The sequence below is a fragment of the Haliotis rubra genome, unplaced genomic scaffold (assembly GCF_003918875.1).
Source record: "Haliotis rubra isolate DU_JTF1 unplaced genomic scaffold, ASM391887v1 Scf728, whole genome shotgun sequence".
Classification (NCBI taxonomy): Eukaryota; Metazoa; Mollusca; class Gastropoda; order Lepetellida; family Haliotidae; genus Haliotis; species Haliotis rubra.
Window position 1 is genome coordinate 63,081 of NW_025767444.1, and position 20,113 is coordinate 83,193.

At 51.3% G+C, this 20,113-nt stretch overlaps 1 protein-coding gene across 1 annotated transcript; it reads left to right on the forward strand.

The window, feature by feature from the left end:
* Positions 1 to 14,224: 14,224 nt before the first annotated feature.
* LOC124259543 (leucine-rich repeat extensin-like protein 5) lies at positions 14,225 to 15,028 on the forward strand. Its single transcript, XM_046693685.1, has one exon. It carries the CDS (start codon positions 14,225 to 14,227, stop codon positions 15,026 to 15,028), a length of 804 nt encoding a protein of 267 aa, XP_046549641.1.
* Positions 15,029 to 20,113: the final 5,085 nt, after the last annotated feature.

The following is a 20,113-nucleotide window of genomic DNA, read 5'->3' on the forward strand; positions in this document are numbered from 1 at the left end:
AAGATTACAAAAATAGATGAGAATAAGATATTGTCGGCATCTCGCGGGCTTCATCATTAAGCTGCTTATATGATGGACATTTTATCAGGTCATAATCGTGCATGATTTAAAATAACTTAACAAGTCGGAGAGAGTGATATATTTTCAAAATGACCCTATGAAAATTGTGACTGGAAATTTACAGGCCTGACTGGATTTTACTAGCCGCGGGCTAGCGGGCCAGTGGCTATTTCGCACACTGCTTATGGTGTAAGCGTACACACGAAATGTCGGCATCAGTAGTAATGTCTTGCATGGGAAACATCACAAGGATGCTAAGTTAGCCGGAACACTCAACACCAGGGGAAGACGTGCCAATGTCACCCCACCCCCCTTCAGAAAAATAGCATACTTAGCTTTACGCCTTACGAATCGGTTGCTTCTGTTCTAACTAGTACAAGTGTTTATGTTCAATACCCACTGTAAAGTGCACTATAGATGTATATTTTGTTTTGTGGTGTGTTAACAATAACTACTGAAGCAGAGGCGGGTCCCGGGGGTTTTCAAACGGGAGTGAGGTTCATCTTTCAAGCCCGTTTCTTTAGTGGTGGGGGAGAGGTGGGTGGGTGGGGGTACGGGAGGAGTGAGTACTTACTGTGAATTCTTAACTTTATGGCTCCGCCAGAGTAGAAGGTAGCTCAAATTATGACTATACCGAAAATAGATTATTTGGTGAATTGTGTCCATCATTTTATACTATAAAATGTTTATTTATTCTGAGGTTTGTATGTGGTACTTCTCGCGGCAAATGAAGAGAGCGAGTCTGAACAGCGTCGTCTATTTCCTCAATCTTCTACAGAGATGGTCGGTTTACTCCCTTCTCTGCTTTCATCAAATATTTTACTACACGTTTCTCAGACGACTATATGGTGGGTTTTGTTAACATATAGTTTTATAAACAATAAACACTTATGTGAGATCAGATAAGTTGTGTGTCAGATAAATTTTCGCATCCATCTTTCGGGCGGATACCTATACACTTGATCGTAATTTTTATTTCGGTATACACATACAGTAACTTGGGGATCTATAAGATAGATAATTGTACATGTGGAGTTGCTACTGCCCACTCTGTTCTATTCACTAAGGAGACGATCTTCCTACCAACACGAATACTTCATAAAGATGTGAACTTAAAAACCGCGGACATACATGCATGACACAATGACAACAGTGGACCAACAAGCATGACACAATGACAACAGTGGACCAACAAGCATGACACAGTGACAACAGTGGACCAAGAAACATGGCACAGTGACAAAAGTGGACCAACAAGCATGACACAGTGACAAAAGTGGACCAACATACATGACACAGTGACAACAGTGGACCAAGAAACATGGCACAGTGACAAAAGTGGACAAACAAGCATGACACAGTGACAACAGTGGACCAAGAAACATGGCACAATGTCAACGGTGGACCAAGAAACATGGTACAGTGACAAAAGTGGACCAACAAACATGACACAATGTCAACGGTGGACCAACAAGCATGACACAGTGACAACAGTGGATCAACAAACATGACACAATGTCAACGGTGGACCAAAAAACATGACACAGTGATAACAGTGGACCAACATTCATGACACAGTGACAACAATGGACCAACAAACATGGCACAGTGTCAACAGTGGGCCAACAGGCATGACACAGTGACAACAGTGGACCAACATACATCACACAGTGACAACAGTGGATTAACAAGCATGACACAGTGACAACAGTGGACCAACAAGCATGACACAGTGACAACAGTGGACCAACAATCATGACACAGTGACAACAGTGGACCAACAAGCATGACACAGTGACAACAATGGACCAACAAACATGACACAATGACAACAGTTGACCAACAAGCATGACAAAGTGACAACAGTGGACCAACAAGCATGGCACAGTGACAACACTTGACCAACAAGCATGACACAGTGACAACAGTGGACCAAGAAACATGGCACAGTGGCAAAAGTGGACCAACATACATGACACAGTGACAAAAGTGGACCAACAAGCATGACACAGTGACAACAGTGGACCAAGAAACATGGCACAATGTCAACGGTGGAGCAAGAAACATGGCACAGTGACAAAAGTGGACCAAGAAACATGGCACAATGTCAACGGTGGACCAAGAAACATGGCACAGTGACAAAAGTGGACAACAAACATGGCACAATGTCAACAGTGGACCAAGAAACATGGCACAGTGGCAAAAGTGGACCAACATACATGACACAGTGACAAAAGTGGACCAACAAGCATGACACAGTGACAACAGTGGACCAAGAAACATGGCACAATGTCAACGGTGGACCAAGAAACATGGCACAGTGACAAAAGTGGACCAACAAACATGGCACAATGTCAACGGTGGACCAACAAGCATGACACAGTGACAAAAGTGGACCAACATACATGACACAGTGACAACAGTGGACCAAGAAACATGGTACAGTGACAAAAGTGGACCAACAAACATGACACAATGTCAACGGTGGACCAACAAGCATGACACAGTGACAACAGTGGATCAACAAACATGACACAATGTCAACGGTGGACCAAAAAACATGACACAGTGATAACAGTGGACCAACATACATGACACAGTGACAACAATGGACCAACAAACATGGCACAGTGTCAACAGTGGGCCAACAGGCATGACACAGTGACAACAGTGGACCAACATACATCACACAGTGACAACACTTGACTAACAAGCATGACTCAGTGACAACAGTGGACCAACAAGCATGACACAGTGACAACAGTGGACCAACAATCATGACACAGTGACAACAGTGGACCAACAAGCATGACACAGTGACAACAATGGACCAACATACATGACACAGTGACAAAAGTGGACCAACAAGCATGACGCAGTGACAACACTTGACCAACAAGCATGACACAGTGACAACAATGGACCAACATACATGACAAAGTGACAACAGTGGACCAACAAACATGGCACAGTGACAACAATGGACCAACAAGCATGACACAGTGACAACAATGGACCAACAAGCATGACACAGTGACAACAGTGGACCAACAAGCATGACACAGTGACAACAATGGACCAACATACATGACACAGTGACAAAAGTGGACCAACAAGCATGACGCAGTGACAACAGTTGACCAACAAGCATGACACAGTGACAACAATGGACCAACAAACATGGCACAGTGTCAACAGTGGACCAACAGGCATGACACAATGACAACAGTGGACCAACAAGCATGACACAGTGACAACAGTGGACCAACAAGCATGGCACAGTGACAACAGTGGACTAACAAGCATGACACATTGACAACAGTGGACCAACATACATTACACAGTGACAACAGTTGACCAACAAGCATGACACAGTGACAACAGTTGACCAACAAACATGGCACAATGTCAACGGAAGCGCTTTGTTGATAACGCTCCACTGCAGGCCCACCGTCCACACGAGGAGCAGGCTCCTTGATACTTCACATTGCAGGAGCTGCCAAGACAATGCCAGGAACGACATAGGACTACGACCATCATCACTTTTACCCCAGATACGTTGAAATGGTGAAATGATACCGTCGTGTCTCTAGTCAGCAGAGTCTCGGTAAAACACTTCAGTGTTCTTTTCAACGTGCAACGGCAATGCCGCGTTCACCTTCCAATGACCTGCACTCAAGCTGCGCCGCAGCTTCTAGGATGAGAATAGTTCGTAGCGTATTATCTTCACGTCACTGTTTACCCTCCTTGTACACCGGAACCGTCCAGTTTGATGTTGGCGCCAAGTGCTCAGAGCCTCTATGACTATTGACCAGAGTAATATTGACCAATGTAAATTAACTTCATTGACGACAGTATGCTGCACAGAATGGATCGAAAACCGATCTCGTTGCTATCCACGCATGTGATCTGTGCGACTGAGACACTTGTTAAGCGCGTTATCATTTGGGTATCGAGTGACCTCCAACTGAACAGTTTATAACAATATTTTACACATGGTCCTAGGTTGCTCTGGTAATGTGTTTCGGGGACACTTTCGTTTGGGAGAGCAATGTAAATGTACACAAGCCTCTGTATGGGCTCTTTTGCATTTCATGAAGCGTTGTTATGAATAGATCCTCACCTTCACGATATACCACCATGTGTCCGGGTCTGCATAAGGATCTGATATCCAGCATCAGGGATGCCTGCAGCAACACGTACAGATCTGAACCATTGACTGGCAGCAACACGTACAGATCTGAACCATTGACTGGCAGCAACACGTACAGATCTGAACCATTAACTGGCAGCAACACGTACAGATCTGAACCATTGACTGGCAGCAACACGTACAGATCTGAACCATTGACTGGCAGCAACACGTACAGATCTGAACCATTGACTGGCAGCAACACGTACAGATCTGAAACATTGACTGGCAGCAACACGTACAGATCTGAACCAATGACTGGCAGCAAAACGTACAGATCTGGACCAATAACTGGCAGCAACTCCCGGGGCTAAACAGATACTTCATAAGTAAAATACAGTATCTATATCTCAAACTAAGTGTTGGATACCTTCATTACACGATACAGATCTGTCAGAATTGAGCACTGGATACCTTCATTACACAATACAGATCTGTCAGAATTGGGCACTGGATACCTTCATCACACAATACAGATCTGTCAGAATTGGGCACTGGATACCTTCATCACACAATACAGATCTGTCAGAATTGGCCACTGTTACCTTCATCAGAGAATACAGATCTGTCATACTAAACATTAGAAACATACACTCATGGTCAACATATGTAAATGTATATTTTAGGTTACGCATTTGATACCTTCATCACACAATACAGATCTGTCAGAATTGAGCACTGTTACCTTCATCACACAATACAGATCTGTCATACTAAACATTAGAAACATACACTCATGGTCAACATATGTAAATGTATATTTTAGGTTAAGCAATAGATACCTTCATCACACAATACAGATCTGTCAGAATTGGGCACTGGATACCTTCATTACACAATACAGATCTGTCAGAATTAAGCAAAGGATACCTTCATCACACAATACAGATCTGTCAGAATTGGCCACTGGATACCTTCATCACACAATACAGATCTGTCAGACTTGGCCACCGATACCTTCATCACACAATACAGATCTGTCAGAATTGGCCACTGGATACCTTCATCACACAATACAGATCTGTCAGAATTGGGCACTGGATAACTTCATTACACAATACAGATCTGTCAGAATTAAGCAATGGATACCTTCATCACACAATACAGATCTGTCAGAATTGGGCACTGGATACCTTCATCACAAAATACAGATCTGTCAGAATTGGGCACTGGATACCTTCATTACACAATACAGATCTGTCAAAAATGGCCACTGGATACCTTCATTACACAATACAGATCTGTCAGAATTGGCCACTGTTACCTTCATCACACAATACAGATCTGTCATACTAAACATTAGAAACATACACTCATGGTCAACATATGTAAATATATATTTTAGGTTAAGCATTTGATACCTTCATCACAGAATACAGATCTGTCATACTAAACATTAGATACATACATTCAACGTCAACATATGTAAATATATATTTTAGGTTAAGCATTTGATACCTTCATCACAGAATACAGATCTGTCATACTAAACATTAGATACATACATTCAACGTCAACATATGTAAATATATATTTTAGGTTAAGCATTTGATACCTTCATCACAGAATACAGATCTGTCATACTAAACATTAGATACATACATTCAACGTCAACATATGTAAATATATATTTTAGGTTAAGCATTTGATACCTTCATCACAGAATACAGGCGTTTCATACTAAACATTAGAAAGATACATTCAACGTCAACATATGTAAATATATATTTTAGGTTAAGCATTTGATACCTTCATCACAGAATACAGATCTGTCATACTAAACATTAGATACATACATTCAACGTCAACATATGTAAATATTTATTTTAGGTTAAGCATTTGATACCTTCATCACAGAATACAGATCTGTCATACTAAACATTAGATACATACATTCAACGTCAACATATGTAAATATATATTTTAGGTTAAGCATTTGATACCTTTATCACAGAATACAGATCTGTCATACTAAACATTGATACATACATTCAACGTCAACATATGTAAATATATATTTTAGGTTAAGCATTTGATACCTTCATCACAGAATACAGGCGTGTCAGACTAAACATTAGAAAGATACATTCAACGTCAACATATGTAAATATATATTTTAGGTTAAGCATTTGATACCTTCATCACAGAATACAGGCGTGTCAGACTAAACTTTAGATACATACACTCATGGTCAATAAATTTGAAAGATTTGTCTGCTAATTTACTTATACCACATATTTAAAGGAATTCAGCAGTGTTTGTCCATAGTAAATATCTATCCCGTGCGGAATTGTCAAAATTTACAAGCCTCCAATTCTGATTAACAGGCCTCCAACATTGATATGTTATTGTCTTAAGATCAAATGTAATGATATATTATGGCAAGTAGATATCTTTTCCTTTACCGTTTGGGCGATATGTTGACAGCAGTTATTCGTCCTGCGTCCGTTAAATTAGGCTTCAATATCATTCTTAAAGGGACATTGACAATAGAATACCACAGACAGTTTCTCCCCTTGGGGTCTCCGACCGTCACCGTGGACAGAGCGATATGCCTTGGTGAGAGTAACAAATTGGAATTGTCCGAAAATCCTAATTCCAGCGCTGTGACAATACAGCCCTCTGAACTAAACACTACCGAGGGACTGCAGACCATGGTGTTTCCACCACTGTGTATGAAGGATAACTGGGAGGTTTACCTTTAACTACCGTTGTCATTTACGAAAACCTCAGAAAGAAATCGACAACCTTCCGAAAGTGGAAACTAAATTGCACGAGTAAACATTGCTATTTGTTGAATTTAATGTGAAGCGATCGGAATATGAGTCAATACTTGTAAGAAAGCCGTATTGTGAGAGTGGAGGTTTCGGTCGTTTCATCCACGCTTGAATCCATACAAATCAATGTCTTGTGGAGCGGTGAACCTCAAGACGAACGTCATCTGAGAGAAGCACAGGGAATTTGATCTATCGATTGTGGGGGCTACCTTGAGGGCAGCCTATTGAATGTCCCGCCAAGTTTATTTGATATGTGTTTGATGGAGAGCTGGCCTAGTAGGCTGATGTGAGCCGGCGTCAGCGTTTGCAATAGGAAACGACCTGTCTATCCTGAACTGAAACAGTTCGCCAGTAGACCGCTACTAATAATCTTGACCAGTCACATGAACCTGTCTTCTGTTCACGGTTATATAAACACAATCTTAATACATGTCTTGTTTATAACCGCTGTGTAAGATAAAGGAAATCATATTTTACTTATTCTTTAGTCGACAAAGAAGTGTGTAAGGCTAATCAAGCAATTTGTATGCATGACAATGTTAAATAGACAGGTCGTCACCCATGCGAGCTTATTAGCATTTTGCTTGTGTTTGGCGTGTATGTCTCAAGTGTCAACTGTCAGTAATCTCCCCTTCTGCAAATAAGAAACAACATACCAACATATCGAGGCAACTCCCTCCTACAAATGCCATGTTCAGTGTTCATTCCCTCTACCGCGACACCAAATCTCATTCCTCACTTTTCCTCATAACCAACACACAATAACAGTCTTGCCTACCAACCCTCCCTACCCACCATAGTAAGACTCCTCATAACCAACACACAATAACAGTCTTGCCTACCAACCCTCCCTACCCACCATAGTAAGACTCCTCACAACCAACACACAATAACAGTCTTGCCTACCAACCCTCCCTACCCACCATAGTAAGACTCCTCACAACCAACACTATCTTCTCAATTCCGTGTGATTCTGCAACACCTCCTCAAACCCCACTAAAATCTCAACCCCATAGTCTCCCACAAAAATAGCATCTCACTCCACTAACTTCACTCCCTACTAGCGTCATCAGCCTTACACCCAACTAGCCTAACAAAACTAGCCTCACACACCATTAGCCCCACATCCCACTAGCCTCACACTCCACACTAGCCACACTCCCCACTAGCCTCACTCGAAAAGCATCACGCCCCACTAGCTTGACTCTCCACTAGCCACGCTCCCCACTAGCTTCGAACTCCCCACTAGCCTCACTCCACTAGCCTCACACTCCACTAGCCACGCTCCACACAAGCCAGACACTCCACAAGCCTCACTCCACACTAGCCTGAGTCTCCACAAGTCTCACTCCCCAAGGCTCACATCCCACTAGCCTAACGCTCCACAAGCCTCACTCCCCACTAGCCTTAAACCCCTAAATCGTCACACCCGAGAAGCCTCACTCCACACTAGGCTCACTCCCCACTAGCCTCACACCTCACCCACTAGCCCCACTCCTTACAAGCCTGACTCACCACTATCCTACCGATCAACTAGCATGATTCCACACTAGCCTCACACCCCACTAGCATCACTCCACACTAGCCTCACTCCACACTAGCCTCACACTCCACAAGCCTCACTCTCCACTAGCCTCACACTCCACAAGCCTCAGTCCCCACTAGCTTCACAAACTTCAATCCTCACACCCCTCAATCCTCACACCCCACTAGCCTCACACTTCACTAGTCTCACACACCACTAGCCACACTCCACACTAGCCTCACTCCCCACTTACCTCACTCCATGGAAGCCTCACACCCCACTAGCCTCATTTCCCACTAGCCTCACACCCCACTACCCCTACTCCTTACAAGCCTGACTCACCACTATCCTAACGATCAACTAGCATGATTCCACACTAGCCTCACACCCCACTAGCCTCACTCCACACTAGCCTCACTCCACACTAGCCTCACACTCCACAAGCCTCACTCAACACTAGCCTTACACTCCTTCAGCCTCACACCCCACTAGCGTCACACCCCACTAGTCTCATGCTCCACTAGCCCACACCCCACTAGCTTCACACTGTACTAGCCTCACAGCCCACTAGACTCACTCCCCACTACCCTCCTTTCCCACCAGCCTTGCATTCCACTAGCCTCACACCCCACTAGCCTCACACCACACTAGCCTCACTCCCCACTAGCCTCCTTTCCTACTAGCCTCACACTCCACTAGCATCACACTCCACTAGCCTCACACCCCACTAGCCTCACACCTCACTAGCCTAACACCACACTAGACTCACTTCCCACTACCCTCCTTTCCCGCCAGCCTTACGCTCCCATTAGCCTCTTACATCCCACTAGCCTCACACCACGCCAGCCCTCTACACCCCCCACTTCTACCTCACTCCCCACACTAGCCTCCTTTCCCACTAGTCTCATACTCCACTAGCCTCACTCCCCACTAGCCTCACTCCCCACTAGCCTCACTCCCCACTACCCTCCTTTCCCACCAGTCTCACACCCCAATAGCCTCACACCACACTAGCCTCACTTCCCCACTCAGCCTCACACCCCACTCAGCCTCACACACCACACTAGCCTCACTCCCCACTAGCCTCACGCTCCACCAGCTTCACATCCAACTACTCCCCACACCCACTAGCCTCACTCCCCACTCAGCCTCTCACTCTCCACTAGCCTCACACACCCACTCAGCCTCACACTCCACTAGCTTCAGCCTCACACTCCACTCAGTCTCACACCACACTAGCCTCATCCCCCCTCCCACTCCACACTAGCCTAACACCCCCTACTCAGCCTCACACACTCCACTAGACCTCAGCCCACCAAACTAGCCCTCAAACTCCACTAGCCTCACACTCACACCACTAGCCTCACTCACACTACACTCAGCCTCACACCACACTAGCCTCAAACTGCACTAGCCTCACACTCACACTAGCACACACCACACTAGCCTCACACCCCACTAGTCTCACTCCCAAAAGCCTCACTCCCCACTAGCCTCACTCACTAGCCTCTTTCACAACTAGTCTCACACTCCACTCAGCCTCTACTCCCCACTCAGCCTCACTCCCCACTACTCCTCCTTTTTTCCACTAGTCTCACACCCCAATAGCCCTCACACCACACTCAGCCTCACTTCCCACTCAGCCTCACTTCCCACTGCCCTCCTTTCCCACTCAGTCTCAGACTCCACTCAGCCTCACACCCCACTAGCCTCTCACACCCCACTCAGCCTCACTCCCCACTCAGCTTCACGCTCCACCAGCTTCACACCCAACTACCCTCACACTCCACTAGCCTCAATCCCCACTAGCCTCACTCTCCACTAGCCTCACACCCCACTAGCCTCACACTCCACTAGCCTCACACTCCACTAGTATCACACCACAATAGCCTCATCCTCCACTAGCCTAACACCCCACTAGCCTCACACTCCACTAGACCCACACCAAACTAGCCTCAAACTCCACTAGCCTCACACTACACTAGCCTCACACTACACTAGCCTCACACCACACTAGCCTCAAACTGCACTAGCCTCACACTACACTAGCACACACCACACTAGCCTCACTCCCCACTACCCTCCTTTCCCACTAGTCTCACACCCCACTAGTCTCACTCCCCAAAAGCCTCACTCCCCACTACCCTCTTTTTCCACTAGTCTCACACTCCACTAGCCTCACTCCCCACTAGCCTCACTCTCCACTATCCTCCTTTCCCACTAGCCTCACATTCCACTGGTCTCACTCCCCAATAGCCTCACTCCCCACTCACCCTCTTTCCCCCTACTCAGTCTCACACCCCACTAGCCTCACACCCCACTCAGCCTCACACCCCACTAGCCTCACACCTCACTCAGCCTCACACACCACACTAGACTCACTCCCCACTCAGCCTCCTTTTTTTCCACTCAGCCTCTCACACCACTCTAGCCTCACACCGCACTAGACTCTCACTTCCCACTACTCCCTCCTTTCCCACTCAGCCTTACGCTCCCAGCCTCACATCCCACTTAGCCCTCACACCACGCTAGCCTCACTCCCCCTCTACTCCTCACTCCCCACACTAGCCTCCTCCTTCCCACTCAGTCTCACATTCCACTCAGTCTCACTCCCCCAACAGCCTCACTCCCCCACTCACCCTCTCTTCCCACTCAGTCTCACACCCCACTCAGCCTCACACCCCACTCAGCCTCACACCACACTCAGCTTCACTCCACACCACCCTCCTTTCCCCACTCAGTCTCACACTCCACTAGCCTCACTCCCCACTCAGCCTCACTCCTCCACTACCCTCCTTTCCCACTCAGTCTCACACCCCACTCAGTCTCTCACTCCCCAATAGCCTCACTCCCCCCACTCACTTCTTTTTTCCCACTAGTCTCTCACACCCCACTCAGCCTCACACACCCCACTAGCCTCACACCACACCTCAGTGTCACACCCCACTACTCCTCCTTTCCCCCTCACTCAGTCTCACACTCAGCTAGTCTCACTCCCCACTCAGCCTCACTCCCACTCAGCCTCCTTTCCACTCAGCCTCACACCACACTCAGCCTCACTCCCCCACTCAGCCTCACTCCCTCTGCCCTCCTTTTTCCCACTCAGTCTCACGCCCACTCAGCCTCACACCCCACTCAGCCTCCCACCACACTACAGCCTCACTCCCCACTCAGCCTCACACTCCTCTAGCTTCACACCCCACTACCCTCACACCCCACTAGCCTCACACTCCACTAGTCTCACACCACACTAGCCTCATCCTCCACTAGCCTAACACCCCACTAGCCTCAGTCCCCACTAGCTTCACAAACTTCAATCCTCACACCCCTCAACCCTCACACACCACTAGCCACATTCCACACTAGCCTCACTCCCAACTTACCTCAATCCACAGAAGCCTCACACCCCACTAGCCTCATTTCCCACTAGCCTCACACCCCACAAGCCTCACTCAACACTAGCCTTACACTCCTCCAGCCTCACACCCCTACTCAGCGTCACACCCCATTAGCCCCACATGCTCCACTTCAGCCCACACCCCACTCAGCTTCACACTGTACTCAGCCTCACAGCCCACACTTCAGACCTCACTCCCCACTCACCCTCCTTTTCCCACCAGCCTTACATCTCCACTCAGACTCACACCCCCCAGCCCTCACACCCCACTCAGCCTCACACCACACCAGCCTCACTCCCCACTCAGCCTCCTTTCCCCACCAGCCTCACACTCAGCCAGCCTCACACTCCACCAGCCTCACACCCCACTCAGCCTCACACCTCACTTCAGCCTCCACCACCACCTGACTCACTCCTGCCAGCCACCTTTTCCCACCAGCCTCACACCACACCAGCCCTCACACCGCACTAGACTCCACTTCACACTACTCCTCCTCTTTTCTCTCCACTCAGCCTTTATGCCCATTAGCCTCTCACATCCCACTCAGCCTCACACCACGCCAGCCTCCACCCCCACTCACTCCTCACTCCCAACACTTCAGCCTCCTTTCCCACTTGCCCAACACTCCACCTCAGCCCCCACTCCCCACTCAGCCTCTCACTCCCCACTCACCCTTCTTTTTCTCCCACTCAGTCTCCACACCCCACTCAGCCTCACACCACCACCAGCCTCTTGCACCACACCAGCCTCACTCCACACTCACTCCTTTCTTTTCCACTCAGTCTCTCATTCCACTCAGCCTCACTCCCCCACCTCAGCCCCACTCTCCACTCACCCCTCCTTTCCCACTCAGTCTCACACCCCACATCAGTCTCACTCCCCTCAATAGCCTTTACTCCCCACTCACTCCTCTTTTCCCACTCAGTCTCAAAAACCCACTCAGCTCCTCACACCCTCACTCTTCAGCCTCCCTCACACCACACTCAGTGCTCACACCCCACCACCCTCCTTTCCTTTTTCCCTTCTGTCTCACACTCCCAGCTGTCTCTCACTCCCCACTCAGCCTCACTCCCCACTCAGCCCTCCTTTTCTCCCACTTCAGCCTCACAAGACACTCAGCCCTCACTGCCCACCAGCCCTCACACCCCACCAGCCTCCTACCACACCTCCAGCCCCTCACTCCCCACTCAGCCTCACACCCTCAGCTTCACACCCTACTCACCACTTTACACTCCACTCAGCCTTTACCCCACTAGCTCTCTACACTTCACCTCAGCAGTTCACACCCCACTTTAGCTCCTTACACTCCACTTAGTCTCAACTGCCACACTAGCCTCATCCTCCACTCAGCCTTTACACCCCACAATTCCCTTTCACCCACCAGCCTTACACCACACCAGCCTCACACCACACCAGCCCTTCATTCCCCACTAGCCCTCAAACCTCACTTTAGCCCCACACACCACACTAGCCTCACACCACCACTAGCCTCACACCCCACCTCAGCCTCACACCACACTTAGCCTCTCACTCCCCACTCTACCCTCCTTTTCCCCACCAGTCTCCCACACCCACTAGCCCTCACCACTCACTAGCCTCACTCTCCACTCACCCTCCTTCCCCACCTGTCTCACACCCCACCAGCTCCTCACACCCCACTCATCCTTCACACCACACCTAGTCTCACTCCCCACCACCCTCCTTTCCCCACTAGTCCCTCACACACAGCAGCTAGTCTCTCACTCCCCACCTCAGCCCTCACTCCCCACTCAGCCTCCACCCCACTAGCCTCACACCACACTCGCCTCACACCGCACTCAGACCTCTCACTTCCCCACTAACCCTCCTTTTTCCACTCAGCCTCACACCACCCTCACCTCAGCCCCACATCCCCACCAGCTCCCACACTCCACTCAGCCTCACTAGCTCTAGCCTCCTCACCTCACTCCTCACTACCCACACTCCTCTTTTCCCCACTCAGTCTTTACATTCCACTCAGCCTTCACTCCCCACTTCAGTCACACCTCACCACTAGCCTCACTCCCCACTCACCCTCCTTTTTCCCACCAGTCCTCACACCCCACAGCTCTCACACCACACTAGCCTTCACTCCCCTACTATCCTCACTTCCCTCTGTCCTCCTTTTCTACCACTCTAGTCTCACTCCACTTTGCCTCACACCCCACTCAGCCCTCACACCCCACCTAGCCTCCCACCACACTAGCCTCACTCCCCACTAGCCCTCACCACTCCACTCAGCTCTCTTGACCTCATGTCTAGTCCACACTCCACCAGCCCCCACCACTTCACCAGCACACACCCACACCAGCCTCACCCACTCACACCCCCTTTTTTCCACCAGTCTCTCACACCCCACTTGTCCCACTCCCCAATAGCCCTCACTCCCCACTTCACCCTCCTTTTCCCACCAGTCTCACACCACACCAGCCCCACACCCCACTCAGCCTCACACCACACCCAGCCCCACTCCCCACTCACCCTCCTTTTTCCACTCAGTCTCACACCCACTCAGCCCTCTACCCCACTTCATCCTCACTCCCACTCAGCCTTCGTGACCAAAAGTCTCACACACTCCACATTAGCCCCCACACCTCACCAGCACACACCACACCTCACTAGCCTCACTCCCCACTCACCCCTTTCCACTCTGTCTCACACCCCACCAGTCTCACCCCCACAGCCCCACTCCCTCACTCACCCTCCTCCTTTTCCCTCCCACTCAGTCTCACACCCCACTCAGCCCTCACACCCCACTCAGCCCCACACACCACACCAGCCTCACTCCCCACTCACCCTCCTCTTTCCCACTCAGTCTCCACTCCCACTCCAGCCTCACACCCCCACCCACATCCTTCCCCACTCCTCAGCCCCACTCCACCACCTCAGCCCTCACTCCCCACCACCCCTCCTTCCCTACTCCTCTCACACTTCAACAGCCCCACACCACACCAGCATCACTGCCCACCATCCACTCCCTCTGCCCTCCTTTCCCACTCAGTCTCACTCTCCACCACCCTCACACCCCACCTTTTCAGCCTCCCACCACACCCACTAGCCCCACTCCCCACTCAGCCTCTACACTCCTTCTAGCTTCACACCCCACTCACTCCTCACACTCACTTTAGCCCTCACTCCCCTACTCAGCCTCACACTCCACTTCAGCCGAACATCCCACCAGCCCTCACACCCCACAGTCTCTTACACTCCACACCAGCCTTTTCTCCACTTGTGCTTCAACACCCCACCATTAGCCTTCTCACACGCTCCAATAGCCTCTACACTCCACTCAGCCTCCTAAACCTCCTTCATGCCCTCTCACGCCCCACTAGCCTCACACCCACCAGCTCCACACCACACCAGCTTCCCACACCACACTAGCCTCTCACTCCCTACTTAGCCTCAAACCTCCTACACCCAGCCTCACACCACACCACCTCTCACCACACACCAGCCTTGACCCACCACTAGCCCTCTAGACCACACACCAGCCTCCACACTCCACACTAGCCTCACTCCCCACTCACCCTCCTTTCCCCACCAGTCTCACACACCCCACTAGCCTCACTCCCCACTAGCTCCACCCACTCCTCACTCACTCCTCCACTTCACACTCCTTTCCACCTGTCTCACACCCCACTCAGCCCTCACTCCCCACTCAGCCCCACTTCTCCACCATGACCCTTTCCCTACTCAGTCTCTAACCACCACAGCCTCACACCCCACTAGCCTCACACCACACTAGCCTCACTCCCCACCACCCTCCTTTCCCCACTAGTCTCACACCCCACTCAGTCTCACTCCCCACTCCAGCCTCACTCCCACTCACTCCTCCTTTCCCCACTCAGTCTCACACCCCACTCAGCCTCACACCCCACCTCAGCCCTCACACCACCACACTCAGCCTCACTCCCCCCTAACTCACCCTCCTCTTTTCCCCTAGTCTCACACCCACTCAGTCCTCACTCCCCCAATAGCCTCTCACTCCTCACACTCACCCTCACACCCACTAGCCTCACCACTCCACTAGCCTCACACCACACCCAGCCTCACTCCCCACTCACACTCCTCCTTTCCCCACTTAAGCCCCACACTCCTCACAGCCCCACACCCACACCTCAGCCTCACTCCCCACTATCCCTCACTCCTTCTTCCCCTCCTTTCCCCACCACTCTCCCACTACTCCAGCCCCACACCCCACTCAGCCTCCCACCACACCAGCCCCTCACTCCCCACTCAGCCTTCACCCCCCTTCAGCTTCAGTTTACATCCCACTCACCCTCACACTCCACCTCAGCCTCACTCCCCACTCAGCCTCACATTCCACCTTCAGCCTCATCCCACCACCCTCCTTTCCCCACCTGTCTCTCACCTCCACCAGCCTCTCACACCACACTAGCATCACTGCTCCCACTATCCTCACCCTCTGCCCTCCCTTTTCCCCACCTAATCAGTCTCACTCCACTACCTCCCTCACACCCCCACTTTAGCCTCCTCACCACCACCTCAGCCTCCCACACCCCACTCAGCCCTCACACCCTCCCTAGCTTCACACCCCACTCCTCACTCACCACTCACTCCTCTCACCAGCCCCACTAGCTCCCCACCTACTTAGCCTCACACTCCACTCAGCTTCAACACCCCACTAGCCTCACACTTCACACCCTCACTCCACAAGCTAGCTCCCCACTCTCAGCTCCTCACTCCCACTTGTAGCCTCACACTCCACCTCACACCCACTTTCAGCCTTCACACCTACATGCCTCACGCCCCACTTAGCCTCACACACCCACTAGCCCCACACCACACTAGCAGCCTCACACCCACACTCAGCCCCTCACTCCCCACTCAGCCTCAAACTCCACACTCAGCCTCCACACCACACCACCCTCACACCACACTAGCTCTCACTCCACTGCAGCCTCAGACCACACCCAGCCCTCACACTCCCACCTCACTAGCCTCACTCCCCACTCAGCCCTCCTTTCCCCACTCCAGTCTCACACCCCACTCAGTCTCTTACACTCCCCATCAGCCCTCACACTCTCCACTCTCCACTCCTTTTTCCCCACTTGTCTCACTCCACACCAGCCCCACACCCCACCTCAGCCTCACTCCCTCTCCACTCTCACTCCTTTCCCACTCCTGTACCACACCTCAGCACCACACCAGCCTCACACACCCACTCAGCCTCACACCACACCAACACACTACCACCAGCCTCTCACTCCCCACTCACCCTTTCCCTTTCTCCCCACCAGTCTCCACACCCCACTCAGTCTCACTCCCTCAATAGCCTCTACTCCCACTTCACCCTCCTTTTTTCCCCACTCTGTCTCACACACTCCACTCAGCCTCACTCCCCACTCAGCTTCACACCACACCTCAGCCTCACTCCCCACTCACCCTCCTTTCCCCTCTGTCTCACACCCTCCCCACTCAGTCTCACTCCCCTAACAGCCTCACTCCCCACTACCTCCTTTCTTCACCACCTGTCTCACACTCCACAGCCTCTCAGCCTGACATCACACCTAGCCCTCACTCCCACCTCACCCTCCTTTCTCCCACTCAGTCTCACACCCCACCACAGCCTCACACCACACCTCAGCCTCACTCCCACCTATCCTCACTCCCCACTGCCCTCTACTTTTCCCTACTCTCAGTCTCACACTCTACCTCCCTCACACCCCACTCAGCCTCCTGCACCACACCTAGCCCCTCACTCCCCACCAGCCTCAGTCCTCTACTTCACATCCCACTACCCTCACACTCCACTAGCCTCACACCACACTCAGCCTCTCACTTCCCACCTCAGCTCTCTCATCCTACTCACCCTCCTTTCACACTACTCAGTCTCACACTCCACACTAGCCTCACACCACACTATCCTCACTCCCCACTATCCTCACTCCCACTACTCTCACCCCTACTAGTCTCACTCCACTCAATCCCCTTACTCCCACTCAGCTCCTCCTCACACCACACTCAGCCTGTTACTCCCCACTAGCCTCAGACCTCTTAGTTTCACACCTCACTCTCCTTTCACACCACACTCAGTAGCCTCACTCTCCACTCCAGCCTCACACCCACACTTAGCCTCACATCCCACTAGCCTCACACACCACACTCTTCACACCACACCTAGCCTCACTCCTCCACCTGCCTTAATACTCCCTCAGCCTCACACTCCACTAGCCTCACACCACACTAGCCTTAACTCCACACTAGCTTCACACCCCACTCAGCTTCACACCCCACACCTTAACAGCCTCACACCACACAAGCCTCACACCCACTCAGCCCCTACTCCTCCACTCAGCCTCAAACCCCACTACAGCCTCTCCTTTCCCACTCAGTCTCACACACCACACCTAGTCCCACCCTCCACTCAGCCTCTACACCACACCTCAGCCTTTCACTCCACCACTTAACCTCCTTCCCCACCTCAGCCTCACACCCACCACTCAGCCTCACACCACACTCAGCCTCACTCCCACACTCCTCCTTTTCCCACTAGTCTCACACCCCACTAAGTCTCTACCCGCACAGCCTCACTCTCCAGCTCACTCCTCCTTTCCTTCTTACTCAGTCTCACACTCCACTCAGCCTCACTCCTCCACCAGCCTCACTCACTCTCCACTCAGCTCCTCCTTCCCACTCTTAGTCTCACACCACACTCAGCCTCACACCCCACTTCAGCCTCACACCACACTCAGCCTCCCACTCCCCACTCACTCCCTCCTTTCCCTCTAGTCTCACACACCCCACCAGTCTCACACCACAGCAGGCTCACTCCCACTCAGCCCTCAAACTCCACCACACACTCAGCCTCACACCCACTCAGCCTCACACCACCACTCAGCCTCACACCACACTCAGCCCTCTAACTTCCCACTCAGTCTCACACTCCACCACCTCAGCCTCCTCACACCTCACACAGCCCCTCACACCACACTCAGCCTTCACACCCCACTCAGCCTCTATGACTACACCTAGCCTCCACACCCACACCTCACAGCCCTCACTCCACACCAGCCCTCACACCCACTCAGCACACACCACCACACTCAGCCTCTCACCCCCACTCACCCTCCTTTCCCCACCTCAGTCTCACACCCCTACTCAGTCTCACCCCCAATAGCCTCACTCTCCACCACCTTTTTCCCACTAGTCTCACTCCACTCAGCCCTCACTCCCTCAGCTCTCACAATTCACACCAGCCCCTCCTCCCTGTTGCACTAGTCTCACACTCACACCTCACTCACACCCTAGCCTCACACCACACCAGCCTCACACTCCACCTAGCCTCACACCACTACTCAGCCCTCACCCTCACCACCTCACTTCCCTCATCAGTCTCACACCCTCACTCACCTCCTTTCCCACTCAGTCTCACACTCCACCAGCCTCACACTCCATACTTCAGCCTCACACCACACTAGCCTTCACTCCTCCTTTTCCTCTACATCAGTCTCACTCACCACTCAGCCTCACACCACACCTTAGCCTCACACCACACTAGCCTCACACTCCACTGCCCTCCTTTTCCCCACTCAGTCTCACACTCACTTAGACTCACACCCACTAGCCTCACACCCCACCAGCCTCACCCTCCTCACTCTCCCCCACAGCAGCCCTCACACCCCACTCAGCCTCACACCCCACTAGCCTCACACCCCACCAGCCTCCTCACACCACACACTAGCCCCACCCCTCCACCAGCTCTCACACCACCACTCCACACTCAGCCTCTCACACTCCACTAGCCTCACACCCACTCAGCCTCACTCCCCCACTAGCAGCCTCACACCCCACTCAGCCTCTAAACTCAAACTCAGCCTCACACCACACTCAGCCTCACACCACACTAGCCTCACACACTCCCACTCCCTCACCAGCCTCAAACTCCACCTCAGCTCAGCCTCACACCACACTCCACACCTCACTCACACCTCACTCAGCCTCACTCCCTCACCAGCCTCTCACACCCCCCACTCACGCCCTGTGCCACTTCACTCCACACTCCACTCAGCCTCACACTCCACCAGCAGCACACACCACACTCAGCCTCACTCCCCACTCACTCCTCCTTTTCCCACTCAGTCTCACACCCCACTCAGTCTCACTCCCCAATAGCCTCACT